Genomic DNA, 13,846 nt, shown 5'->3' with positions numbered 1-13,846 from the left:
ACATTTATGTAATTATTTATATAATTAGTTTAGACATAGTGACATATTTAGTTATTGCATTTTATTTATCTTATAGAACAAGAATAAAATAAATGTTAAACACATTGTTTGCAATTTTCTTTAAAAAAAAAATATATATATTTTTTAAATGGATGGATAGATAGATAGATATGGGATGGATAGATGGATAGATAGATAGATATGGGATAGATAGATAGATAGATAGATAGATAGATAGATATGGGATGAATAGATAGATAGATAGATAGATAGATAGATAGATAGATTCGTACAGATATAGATAGATAGATAGATAGATAGATAGATAGATAGATATGGGATGGATAGATGGATAGATAGATAGATATGGGATGGATAGATAGATATGAGACATACATAGATATATGGATAGATAGATAGATGGATAGATATGGGATAGATAGATATAGATAGTGAATAGGTATGAAAATACAGTAGAAATACTGTATATTAGATAGAAAGGTATATAGATAGAAGGATAGATGATTTATATATATTTATATAATAGATATGGGATAGGTACATAAATAGAAATATTGTACACTAGGTAGAAAAATATTTCGATAGATAGAAAGACAGATATATATATATACCGTTATACTGTATATACCTAAACGTCGTTTATATATATATGTATATAGAAAAATATTGGCGCAGCACTAGCTCAAGAACACTATGAAATTGGGTGCAAAAACGAATTTCAGGCGAAACCAAACCTCAAAATATCCAAAAACGACAAAGACAGCACTCCATAGTCCAATAAGTCATGTTTTATTGACCCATTGTGTCAGGGCATTTCTTTCCAGTTGTGGAACTTTTTCGTCTTTGGATATATATGTATGTATGTATACAGTTATATGAAAAAGTTTGGGCACCCCTATTAATCTTAAGCTTAATGTTTTATAAAAATTGGTGTTTTTGCAACAGCTATTTCAGTTTGATATATGTAATAACTGTTGGACACAGTAATCTTTCTGCCTTGAAATGAGGTTTATTGTACTAACAGAAAATGTGCAATCTGCATTCAAACAAAATTTGACAGGTGCATAAGTATGGGCACCTCACCAGAAAAGTGACATTAATATTTAGTAGATCCTCCTTTTGCAAAAATAACAGCCTCTAGTCGCTTCCTGTAGCTTTTAATGAGTTCCTGGATGAAGGTATTTTTGACCATTCCTCTTTACAAAACAATTCCAGTTCAGTTAAGTTTGATGGTAGCCGAGCATGGACAGCCCTCTTCAAATGATCCCACAGATGTTCAATGATATTCAGGTCTGGGGACTGGGATGGCCATTCCAGAACATTGTAATTGTTCCTCTGCATGAATGCCTGAGTAGATTTGGAGCGGTGTTTTGGATCATTGTCTTGCTGAAAGATCCATCCCCTGCCTAACTTCAACTTTGTCACTGATTCTTGAACATTATTGTCAAGAATCTGCTGATACTGAGTGGAATCCATGCGTCCCTCAACTTTAACAAGATTCCCGGTGCCGGCATTGGCCACACAGCCCCAAAGCATGATGGAACCTCCACCAAATTTTACTGTGGGTAGCAAGTGTCTTTCTTGGAATGCTGTGTTTTTTTTGCCGCCATGCATAACGCCTTTTTGTATGACCAAACAACTCAATCTTGGTTTCATCAGTCCACAGGACCTTCTTCCAAAAAGAAATTGGCTTCTCCAAATGTGCTTTTGCATACCTCAGCCGACTCTGTTTGTGGCGTGCTTGCAGAAACGGCTTCTTTCGCATCACTCTCCCATACAGCTTCTCATTGTGCAAAGTGCGTTGTATAGTTGACCGATGCACAGTGACACCATCTGCAGCAAGTTGATGCTGCAGCTCTCTGGAGGTGGTCTGAGGATTGTCCTTGACTGATCTCACCATTCTTCTTCTCTGCCTTTCTGATATTTTTCTTGGCCTGCCACTTCTGGCCTTAACAAGAACTGTCCCTGTGTTCTTCCATTTCCTTACTATGTTCCTCACAGTGGAAACTGACAGGTTAAATCTCTGAGACAGCTTTTTGTTTCCTTCCCCTGAACAACTATGTTGAATAATCTTTGTTTTCAGATCATTTGACAGTTGTTTTGAGGAGCCCATGATGCCACTCTTCAGAGGAGATTCAAACAGGAGAACAACTTGCAAGTGGCCACTTTAAGTAGCTTTTCTCATGATTGCATACACCTGGCTATGAAGTTCAAAGCTCAATGAGGTTACAAAACCAAAAAAAGTGCTTTAGTAAGTCAGCAAAAAGTAGGTAGGAGTATTTAAAACAAGAAAATGATAAGGGTGCCCATACTTATGCACCTGTCAAATTTTGCTTGAATGCAGATTGCACATTTTCTGTTAGTACAATAAACCTCATTTCAAGGCAGAAACATTACTGTGTCCAACAGTTATTACATATATCAAACTGAAATAGCTGTTGCTAAAAACACCAATTTTTATAAAACATTAAGCTTAAGATTAATAGGGGTGCCCAAACTTTTTCATATAACTGTATATATATATATATATATATATATATACATATATATATATATATATATATATATATACAGTCATGGCCAAAAGTTTTGAGAGTGACACCAAAATTATATTTTCACATGATCTGCTGGCCTCTGGTTTTTATTAGTGTTTGTCTGATGTTTATATCACATACAGAAATATAATTGCAATCATATTATGAGTACCAATAGGTTATATTGACAGTTAGAATGAGTTAATGCAGCAAGTCAATATTTGCAGTGTTGCCCCTTCTTCTTCAAGACCTCTGTAATTCTCCCTGGCATGCTCTCAATCAACTTTTGGACCAAATCCTGACTGATAGCAGTCCATTCTTGCATAATCAATGCTTGCATTTTGCCAGAATTTGTTGGTTTTTGTTTGTCCACCCGTCTCTTGATGATTGACCACAAGTTCTCAATGGGATTAAGATCTGGGGAGTTTCCAGGCCATGGACCCAAAATCTCTATGTTTTGTTCCATGAGCCATTTAGTTATCACCTTTGATTTATGGCAAGGTGCTCCATCATGCTGGAAAAGGCATTGTTGGGCGCCAAAATGCTCTTGGACGGTTGGGAGAAGTTGCTCTTGGAGGACATTCTGGTACCATTCTTTATTCATGGCAGTGTTTTTAGGCAAGACTGTGAGTGAGCCGATTCCCTTGGCTGAGAAGGAACCCCACACATGAATGGTTTCAAGATGCTTTACAGTTGGCATGAGACAAGACTGGTGGTAGCGCTCACCTCTTCTTCTCCGAATAAGCTGTTTTCCAGATGTCCCAAACAATCGAAAAGGGGATTCATCAGAGAAAATGACTTTGCCCCAGTCCTCAGCAGTCCACTCCCTGTACCTTTTGCAGAATATCAGTCGGTCCCTGATGTTTTTCTGGAGAGAAGTGGCTTCTTTGCTGCCCTCCTTGAAACCAGCCCTTGCTCAAAGAGTCTCCGCCTCACAGTGCGTGCAAAAGCACTCACACCAGCCTGCTGCCATTCCTGAGCAAGCTCGGCACTGCTGGTAGTCCGATCCCGCAGCTGAAACAGTTTTAAGATACGGTCCTGGCGCTTGCTGGTCTTTCTTGGGTGCCCTGGAGCCTTTTTGACAACAATGGAAGCTCTCTCCTTGAAGTTCTTGATGATGCGATAGATTGTTGACTGAGGTGCAACCTTTGTAGCTGCGATACTCTTCCCTGTTAGGCCATTTTTGTGCAGTGCAATGATGGCTGCACGTGTTTCTTTAGAGATAACCATGGTTAACTGAAGAGAAACAATGATACCAAGAACCAGCCTCCTTTTAAAGTGTCCAGTGATGTCATTCTTACTTAATCATGACTGATTGATCGCCAGCCCTGTCCTCATCAACACCCACACCTGTGTTAATGGATCAATCACTAAAACGATGTTAGCTGCTCCTTTTAAGGCAGGACTGCAATGATGTTGAAATGTGTTTTGGGGGTTAAAGTTCATTTTCTGGGCAAATATTGACTTTGCAAGTGCAGTAATTGCTGTTAAGCTGATCACTCTTTAACATTCAGGAGTATATGCAAATTGCCATTACAAAAAAATGAAGCAGTAAACTTTGGAAAAATTACTATTTGTCTCATTCTCAATACTTTTGGCCATGACTGTATATATATATATATATATATATATATATATATATATATATATATATATATACATTATACAGTATATATCTTATATATATATTTTTATAGTAGACATAGGATAGGTCCATAAATATAAATACTGTTAATTGGATAAAAAGGTAGATAGATAGATAGATATATAGATGGATAGATAGATATAGAGATATATAGATGGATAGATAGATTCATAGATGGATGGATGGATGGATGGATAGATAGGTGGATAGATAGAGTCATAGATAGATAGATATAGAGATATATAGATGGATAGATAGGTAGATGGATAGATAGATAGATGATAGATATAGAGATATATAGATGGATAGATAGGTAGATGGATAGATAGATATAGAGATACTGTATATAGATGAATAGATAGATTCATAGATGGATGGATGGATGGATAGATAGGTGGATAGATAGAGTCATAGATAGATCGTTTCATAGGTAGATATAAATATAGATAGATATCGACCGATAGAGATTAGATAAATGATAGATATAGAGATAGATAATAGATATTTGATAGATAAATAATAGATAGATATCTGATAGATAATAGATAGATATTTGATAGATAGATAGATAGATAGATAGATAGACAGATGTGTAGATGGATATAGATTCATAGATAGATTGATCTTAAACTGGTCATGACAATTCTCAGGCAATAATTTATAATGAAGGGTAAGATAGATAAATTAGGCGTTCTGTAACACATACTACGTGATCTTTTTTAAATAGAAGTGCTAACTATACGACGATGAAGGATACGTATAGTAAATATTAAAAGTTAACTATTTACAATAAAATAATTTCTATAAAAAATTTGTTGTACAAAGAACTAAACTCTTTCTATATTACACAATGTCACACAGGAGGTTGTACAAGATGAAAGTTAAATATAATAATAATAATCTTTTTATATATAAATATAATGTGAACATTAGAGGGCAGTTTCCTTAAAGACTTTTAGACTTTTACATTACTTCCATTTCAAAGTATAAGTGTTGCTTTCCGAATATGTAGATTATTTTATTTGTATCTTTTTTAGCACAGGTCCATTTGTAACGTCACACGTCATATTTAAAAAGTCACTTTATTATTTGCTTTGGACAAATGCCAAATATCATAGGCTACTTATAGGTCACCCTATCCACTTGTTATACAGTAAAGGGCAAAGCTGGAGAACAGATGGATAATATGACTCCCAAATACAGCTTGAAAAGTGTAGTGAATGTTTTCCACGTAGATATTTAAAGATCATTAAGGATGTGTAAAGGCGAGAAGAAAATCACTTGAGCAGATTAACAGTAAAAGTCTGCAAACATTTCATGTTGTCCAAAGTGAATGTGTCCACTAGGAGGCAGAAGACTTTCTACAGTTTACAGAGTGGTCTACTGTTTTGTGAAGCACTATAGAGTAGTGGGATGTCCTGCTCGGTGGTTCATAGGACTCTCATGTCCTATGGGCATTATTAAATCCACAATACCTCATGGGGTCAACAACTTGCAGCACTCCACCTGTTGTGAAACTATAACTTCCAGCATGCCCTGACAGCCAAAGGTTGACAACTGACTCTTATGGCATAACTGGGACTTGTAGTTTCGCAGCAGCTGGTGTTGCCTGCAAGCTTCTTATTCCTGATGTCTTGTGCATACACTATTATTCTGTCTCTACCTTCCCAATGATGGATCTTCCATGATACATCTAGGTACACGATTGCAGCAGTCAGATGATTAGCTGTGATTATTACACGATACCACGTGACCCATGAGTCTAGGGGGAGTTTACTAAGACTACTATTTCAAATGCCAGTCTTATACTTAGTTGTGCTGGAGTAAGATGTGCTAATTTGCTAAAAAAGTTTAAAAATATTTTAATATCGAAGGTATGGTGAAAACATAAGAGAAGAAGACACGCTCATTCATTCTAACCACTGTAGCTTTAGTAGAGGCCGCTCCGGTGTCGCTGGTGGTCCTGATTTTTAGCTTTTTTTGCTTCTATGTCTAGGTGTGGCTTTGGTGACTGAAACGTGACGTCATCAGAAGCGCATTAGACGTTTTTACCAACCCTTCATTCTCAACATTTTTATCTAAAGTTGGTCAATCCCTTTAAAAGGCTCACGCATCTTTTTACATTTTGGACCTTTTTGTATAGCTGCATAGCATAAAAATAAATGTAAGCTAGCTATTTCACTGGAGTAGATTTTAGCTATAATATTTGGTAATATCTGTGTTTTTTCATGAAAAATCCAATGATTTGGCCTATGTGTTACATGTAAAGAGTCATGGAATAAATGGTGCTATAATAATAAATAATAATGAGTAATACATGTATTATTACTATTTAGTTATTTACTTACTACAGGGTATGTGCTCATTTTGTTTTCTCTTGGGTTTTGTCTGTGAAATGGCCAAAGTGTGAACATGCTCTTACACAGCACGTATACCAACTTATGCTCCAGCTCATGTCTTTGGTTTTGCTGTCGTTTCTTGTACGCTGTACAAACAGCCCATGGCTACCCTTTTGAGTTAGGCATTTATCTATGTAGCTTCCCATGGGCAGGTGTCTAAACAGTCAGCCTGTGTCCTGCTCTGCCCTTATTTACATTGAAATTGACTGATACAGGGTAAGGTTTTAATACTAGAAAAAGGATAGGACCATCCTTATTGGGTACACCTTTCCGCGGTGGGCTGTATTTTGATCAAAATAGTGTTAACTAGGCATGTCATTATTTACTGACTTGCTGCCAGGTATAAGCTCATTTTGTTGTTTTTCTTGGGTTTTGATTGTGTATTAAATGTATCAAAAAAGTAGTAAAAGAATGAATGGACTTAGGGTGCTTTCACACTGCATTTTGACATTGTGGTCCCATAGTGGCTTATGTCCAAACCCCCCACAAAATGGAATTCAGGCATTTGCGATCAGATTGTAGACTGTAATGGTGCCGTCAGAGCGAATGTGTTCTCCGTCGTGCTTCATTTTCCAGTAGGCATACAAGCCCAAAAATGATGCATGGTAGAGCCCAAGTTTGCTTTGCCATCACTATTATAGTCTATGGCTCTGTCGGCGCATCCTGTTTTGCCGGTGGTTCTGACATAAGCCCCGATGGGACCATCGAAGGGGTACCAGAACGCAGTGTGAAAGCACCCTTACAGTTAATATAGGGAGTAAAAGCCTTTAGGGTCTAAAGTGACATTTATATGAGACAATTAGTACATTGAATATTATACTAATTATGTAAATCAGAAATACTCATAAACCATGTGATCGAATATCTAATATATTTGTATTACTGTAAAATACATATATGCCAACAACACGTATAGAGAAATCACTTTATAACAGCAAATCTGCATTTCTGTTCTTTAAAGTAACATATTACATATCTTACATGTTATAGATAAGCCACATTTACAACTTGTCCACTTCCAGAATGAAAAGCATTTCCTATAAGAAGATGGGGAATTACCAGTATGTAAAGAAAAATATAAAATGACATCTTTGCATGTGACAAAGACAGGAATGAATTTTGCTGAATGTGAAGGAAATACTTTCATCACACAAAATGACATTTTGGTAATAAATAGACTTGAATGATTTAGTGGACGTCCTCTATAGATAAAATAGTATGTACACCTTTAACTAGTCGGGGGAGCATTACGTCCATCTCTTTACTTGTGGCATCCATTTTATCACAGCAATGGTTCTTGTCTGGCAGACAGGCGTGACATATTACATGGGATTAGTGCTTTCTACCAGTTCCTGAATAGTGCATGTGACCTTCGGCTCTTCAGATGATATACTGTCTACTATGGAAGAGAGGCACTGGAGGCTGCAGGAAGCTGAGGACTCGTGAATAGATCCTTCTGGAAAACAAATGCCAGTGACAAATGCTGCAAGAGAAGATAATTACAACAGCTACATCAGCTTTTCCAGTGATACTCACAGTCATGGACTACTCACGGTACTATTTTCATAGGTTCCTCTTATGATTCACACATCCATGTTTTGTGCTCCATTTCTAGATGCCGATGCATGGCTATGAGTCTCCTGGCCCAAACTCGACAGTCTCATATATTAGCCTATTAGGCTGTTGAGTTCGGGTCAGGAGACTTGCGGCTGGCTTGTGCTTTGGAGTCTATACACACACGGGCTTAACAAGTGAGGTTGCAGAGGGTGTGACCTCGACCAGGCCCGTGCGGGAGCGGGGCCCGCTGACACCAGCACCTTATTCAATTCAGTTGGATGTGCATCTGAAGAAGCACATCAAGCTGAAATGTATTGTGGTGCAGAGACCCGTCGGTTCCCTGCACCGCAATACACTCTGTCGGGCAATAATGGGCTGGCAGCTAACATCAGTGTGCCATTTACAGGTGTTCCATAGCAGTGATGTCATGCATTGTCCATAGCAGGCACAATGAAGCAAGCTGCAGGCCTCTGCCTCGGCTACAGAAGAGGACACCCGCACACCGTGGGAGACGGGGATGTTGAGAAGAATCATTTTGTTTGTTTTCTTTTTAAATGTGTTAGAGAATAGCGGTAGAATGGGGAACATTATTATAAGACAGGCCCAGGAGAGGGTACATTACACCAGGATGGGGGACATTATTACTGGATGGGGAAATTGTACTAGGATGGGGATATTTTACCAGGAACGAGTCCAGGATGGTAGACATTATACCAGGAAGCAACCCAAGTTGGGGAACATTGTACCATGAAGGGGCCCAGGATGGGGCACATTATTACATGATGGGGGACCTTAGTACATTATGGGGGGAGGGGGCAACACTTATGTCTTATTAGGATTTAGAACGCTACAAGGGCCAGTACATCTGACCAACATGCAGGTGGGGTCCAGGTCCAAATTTTGCACCAGGGTCCATCGGACTCTATTTATGCCACTGTGTACATGGACTACAAAACATGGATGTGTGAATGTGGCCTTGTAGCATAGATATACTGTATCTTTGGTGGACCTACACTAAAGCATTAATTTACCCTGGACTGTGGACATCTGTTTATGGCAGACTGCAGTCTGAAAAATACATGTTGGAATATAGTGTTGTTCAAAATGTTCCCGATAAGAACCCCCCAAAGAAGGTAAATGTATATGTCTTAGCTGCCTAACCGTGGATAATGATTGAACGTTTTTTTTTTGAGACTTTTAAATTGATCTCAAGTAATGGGCCATAAATATTGGATTATTGTGTAATGGGTGTCAAACCTGCATCCCCTCTGATAACTGCTAATGAAGCTGAGTACTTTTCATTGTTTACCAGGCACAGATCTGTACTGCTTGTAGCACATGTCTGGTATTACAGCTCAGTCCAAATCACTTGAATAAGTGAATGGGACAGTGAGCTGCAGTACCAGGCACGTACCCTAATAGTTCTCTAAAAAAACCCTGTATTAAATATAGGTACTACTGATTCAATATAAAGATGGTGCAGCACTTATGTTATTAATATTATTTTTATAGCATAAACTACACATATACATTTACTTTAACATATGCATGAAATAACTTGATACAGTATATTCTTTTCACTGTGGAGCTGTTAAAGGTAACCTGCCATGTTGGAAATGGTATGCAATCTGTAGGCATCATTTTAGAGAGCAGTAGCTACTGAGCAGATTGATATATAAGTTTTATAGGAGCACATTCAGTATAACTTAAATTTTATTTATTGAAATCCCTGCTTATTCCAGGCTTGACAGTCTGGTGGGTGGTCCTATCTCTATATGCACACCTACACAGCGAACGATGATAATCACTGATTAGGACCACCCCCTTGACTGCAGAGTATGGATTTAATGAATACACATTATAGTGAATCTTTTCCCATAATCTTTATAGCAATTGGTTCTGTTTCCCGCCGTATACCATGCTGCTTAAATACTCAACAGCATTTGCAAGCTGACAGCTTCCCTTTTAACAATTAAGGAGAATCAATCTTCACTAGAGCATCACAGACCCCTTTAAACAGTTGATGGTCTTATGCCTGTTTCAGCATTATACCATATCTAGGGGTAATATTTCTCCTTGCGGGGAGTGACGTGTTAAGCACGTTAGGTGAGGAGACTTTTAAAGCCGCAATGCTCCTCTGGGAAATATGCAAGTTGTCTCTTCAGAGAGGAAGAGGACTAGAACTCTAGTGCCACCTACAGAAAGTAGCAATCCTAAATGTCAATAGTGACCCTTTAACGAGTCTTATCACATGACTTAGGATAACCCCGAAACACAGTGTCTGCAAATTGAGTTTCTGGTATTGGCTTTTATCCTAAGTCATGTGATAAGGCTCGTTAAAGGATTGCTACTTCCTGTAGGTGGCACTAGAGTTCTAGTCCTCTTCCTCTCTGAAGAGACAATCAGCATTATACCGTCAATTTCAAAGCCCCGAATAACTTCTTTTAAGGTAATCTGACAGTAAGACTTTCACTAATAAACCAAAGGTAGGGCAGGATAGGGTAGGATGAAATATTTCCAATTATATCTGTTTCATTGGCCTCCATCGCTGTGTCACACCAACATTCATTTTTTAGTCATATGCAAATTAGCTCTGCAAGTGCACTAGTGGGTGTATCAGTTCACTTGCAGTCTATGGCTCCCTTTTGCTTCTTCCTGTTAGCACTGCACCTATTTTTTTATTGACAGAGGAGAGCAGAGATGACATCCTGCAATGGATCCTCTGTCTCTACCGTCAATCAAGAAGCTGGGACGACAACGCTGAGGAGAAACTAAGAGGAGCATTAGTCTGCAAGTGCACTCATACACACACCAGTTCACTTGTACAGTTAATTTACATATGAATATAAGATGATTTTTTGCGCTAATGCAGCACTAGAGGGCGATATAATAGGTATAATTTCAGATGTTTCATCCTACTCTATAATGCGCTAACTTTGGCTTCTTAGTGAAAGTGTTACTTTCTTACATTTTTGTGGCAGTGGGTCCTCTGCCCATACATCAATAAGAGAAGAGCTACCTGTGTTCTCCTATGTTATGGGAGCACTATGGTAAATTTTCTAATTTTTTAAGTTATTTTATGTGTATGCATATTTTTGTGTGTAGTCTATGGTACAAATAAGTAACTAGACTAATTGAATCAATGGTGCCCTATCTTCCTAGTGTATTAGTATTTTTTTTAGATAAAACTAGAGCATGTTCGCAAGGAGTTTAAAAGCCACTTAAAAATTTCAACTGCAATTCCACGAGAAACACAGTCACATTTGCAGTAGCAAATCTGTATCTCTTTCTACAGACAAGGTAAAATGAAAAGGAAACCCTAACACACCTTCCCTGGTAATGCTGACCCATTATCCTGCCACTCTGTGTATTTCCTAGTCTTTTACAATGACGTCTCATCTCATATGAATCATTGCTGTCTATGATTGGCTGCAGTGGTCACATGAGACAAAAAATCATTAAAGGGGGGCAAATTGTTCAGAGACTGGCAGGAAGAATGGGCAAGAGTGCCTAAGATGCCAGGGAAAGTTGAGAACGGCATTTTTTTCATATTTTTAACTTTGCTAAGGAATTTGTGGATTTTGCCGTGCTGGTAATTCTCAACATAAATTTGCAAATTGCGCATTTAAAATCCATTTGCATGTGAATTATTTTTCCATCTGTGCTCAATTTTAGATGGAAGTTCTACAGCATGTGCAGCACCTGTGAACATACCCTTACACCTACATCAGTGTGGTCCAAATTCTCCAGTATTAAGACAGAATAGGGTAGGGTAATCTGGACTCCCCTGCGACTATGATTCACCCAAGTTACGTAAGTCGCTGGAAAATGCATATAGTTACCTCCTTTGGAGTTCAGTTCTGACATCGTGGAATGATTGGAAATTTTGTGCCAGTCCGTATGACAGCTACTTAAGAAATCTTCTCTGTGCACCTATTATAATTATACATCAAGAATCAATATCAAATCACAAGTTAGATTTCTAAAAGTTTGTGGCTCACTAATGTTCTGTTCTACTCCAGCTTTTAGGCACATATTGTTTAACTCTCTAACTTGGGGTATGATTTAAACCCTTTTATATTGTAAGTTGTTGCGCTGAATGTACAATTTGGATTCTGAGTATCACAATTAATAATTTTTGTCTGACATTATAGATATATAACAGCAGAGCAAATATTTTGCATTACAAATGACTGACACAAATATAACATTTTAGAACTTTTCTATTTCCTATTCCTTTCTGTTTCTAATTGTTAAATGTAGCTTTGCCGAACTAGTGTGGTAAATGATCGGTTCCCATATTTTCTATACTATTTTGTAGCTTTTGGAAGCTGCACATAAATATGGCAGTTTTATAATTTGTGTAAAACTGAAGGAAATTTTTCCTGGTGGAAACATTACAACGCATCCTTTAAATGTATAAAGTTTTGGCTCGCCTTGCTGTCTTCATTTGCTGTTTCTGTTACAATGGTCAAGCTTGAAATAAGTTTCTGGGACAGCTGCAGCAACAAATTCTTGGCTGAGAAGTGGCTGAGTGTAACACATACTTTTATGACACAACACTGCGTTTCGCCTGTATTGGTCATATGCCCTTGAGTCTACATTACTTGTATTTTGGGTTAATTCTTTTCAGGGTAAGTCATTTCAACTTTTTCCTAAACAAAACATTATTGATCTACATCTGCCCTTTTTCAAAAGTTTTTCTGTAAAATGTTGTACGCTGTATACTCAGTAAATCCTTGTGATGTATCCTGTAGCCTAGTTGTAGGTTTACTACTGTATGTTCCTCATTATACAGTGATTTGTCTACTTTAGCTACAATTTCTACTGCCATCCAATTAGACAAACATCTAAAGACAAGTAATGTGAACACCAAATACACTTGTTTGCTTACATCAGCCTCCTTAGGACTATATGTGAAGGGCTCGTCAGGTTTCTGGGGTTTGTCTTGTTGATCCAGACTTTGAAGGAGGTCTTGTAGCCTCTCAATATAATTTATGGCACTGCGCAGAATTTCAACTTTGGGGAGTCTTTGGTTTGGGTTGGCAACAGTTCTCCTTTTTAAAGCCTCAAAAGCCTCATTAATTTTCTTTAGCCTTCTCCTTTCCCGCAAAGTGGCGGCTTTTCTTCTATCCGTTGGGGCTGACTTCCGTTTACATGTCTTACAAGCCCAAATCAAACATTGTCCAGGACAGTGGGGTTGTAGACCAGGTGGAGCTAAAACATGTTCCTCTCCACTGCTGTCACTTCCAGCATCTCCTGGCAATTGATCCTGACAAGGGGATAATGTCCCTTCACTACCTGGATACAAAGGAGATCCATCTGTCATTTCCAGTTGTTGAAACGCTCCATTATCTCCCTCTAAGTAAAAGAAATAGGAACTTGTTTCAAAAAGGTCCATCATTATGCTTTGCCCTTGATTACTGAAGCTCCCTTGGTCGAGTGCTATGCTCAAAACAGCACAGCCCTAAAGGAATTTAATTAGTACAGTGACATAAGTCTGTCTTTATATAGCTCCTGAAACTCTATCCAACTTTTATCTGTCGCAGTGCATCACCCTTCAAAACTGATTGCAAGAGTCTCCTGGGTGCAGCCCCTCTCAGCTCTTACATCTATGGAGATAAAATCCCCTTCAAGGTTAACTTAGATACAGATGGAAAATTAAATAGCTACTTTAAGGGATTACATTA

General features: G+C 38.1%; 1 protein-coding gene across 3 annotated transcripts; it reads right to left on the bottom strand.

Moving 5' to 3' along the window:
* Window positions 1-7,453: 7,453 nt before the first annotated feature.
* Window positions 7,454-13,630, bottom strand: MYF6 (myogenic factor 6). Of its 3 annotated transcripts, none has more exons than XM_073651597.1 (3): window positions 13,051-13,630; window positions 11,999-12,089; window positions 7,454-8,082 (listed from the first exon to the last, which is right to left on the bottom strand). In XM_073651597.1, the coding sequence occupies exons 1-3, from the start codon at window positions 13,558-13,560 to the stop codon at window positions 7,922-7,924; spliced, it is 762 nt and encodes a 253-aa protein (XP_073507698.1). In that variant the 5' UTR covers window positions 13,561-13,630; the 3' UTR covers window positions 7,454-7,921. The 3 variants fall into 3 exon arrangements, with proteins under 3 accessions (XP_073507698.1, XP_073507699.1, XP_073507700.1); XM_073651598.1 differs by having other exon boundaries at window positions 7,454-8,055; XM_073651599.1 differs by having other exon boundaries at window positions 7,454-8,052.
* Between the last annotated feature and the right edge of the window lie 216 nt (window positions 13,631-13,846).

The sequence above is a fragment of the Phyllobates terribilis genome, unplaced genomic scaffold, assembly GCF_046119375.1.
Source record: "Phyllobates terribilis strain yellow unplaced genomic scaffold, ASM4611937v1 Scaffold_11__3_contigs__length_659146591, whole genome shotgun sequence".
Taxonomy (NCBI): domain Eukaryota; kingdom Metazoa; phylum Chordata; class Amphibia; order Anura; family Dendrobatidae; genus Phyllobates; species Phyllobates terribilis.
This window is presented reverse-complemented; position numbering and strand designations above follow the sequence as displayed.

Coding starts and splice junctions, on each gene's coding strand:
- MYF6 (XM_073651597.1), bottom strand. CDS start 13,560: ATGATGGACCTTTTTGAAACAAGTTCCTATTTCTTTTACTTAGAGGGA. Junction 12,090..13,050: donor ATAGTCCTAAGGAGGCTGAT/GTAAGCAAACAA, acceptor TAATTATAATAG/GTGCACAGAGAAGATTTCTT. Junction 8,083..11,998: donor AGAACTGAACTCCAAAGGAG/GTAACTATATGC, acceptor CTTCTCTTGCAG/CATTTGTCACTGGCATTTGT.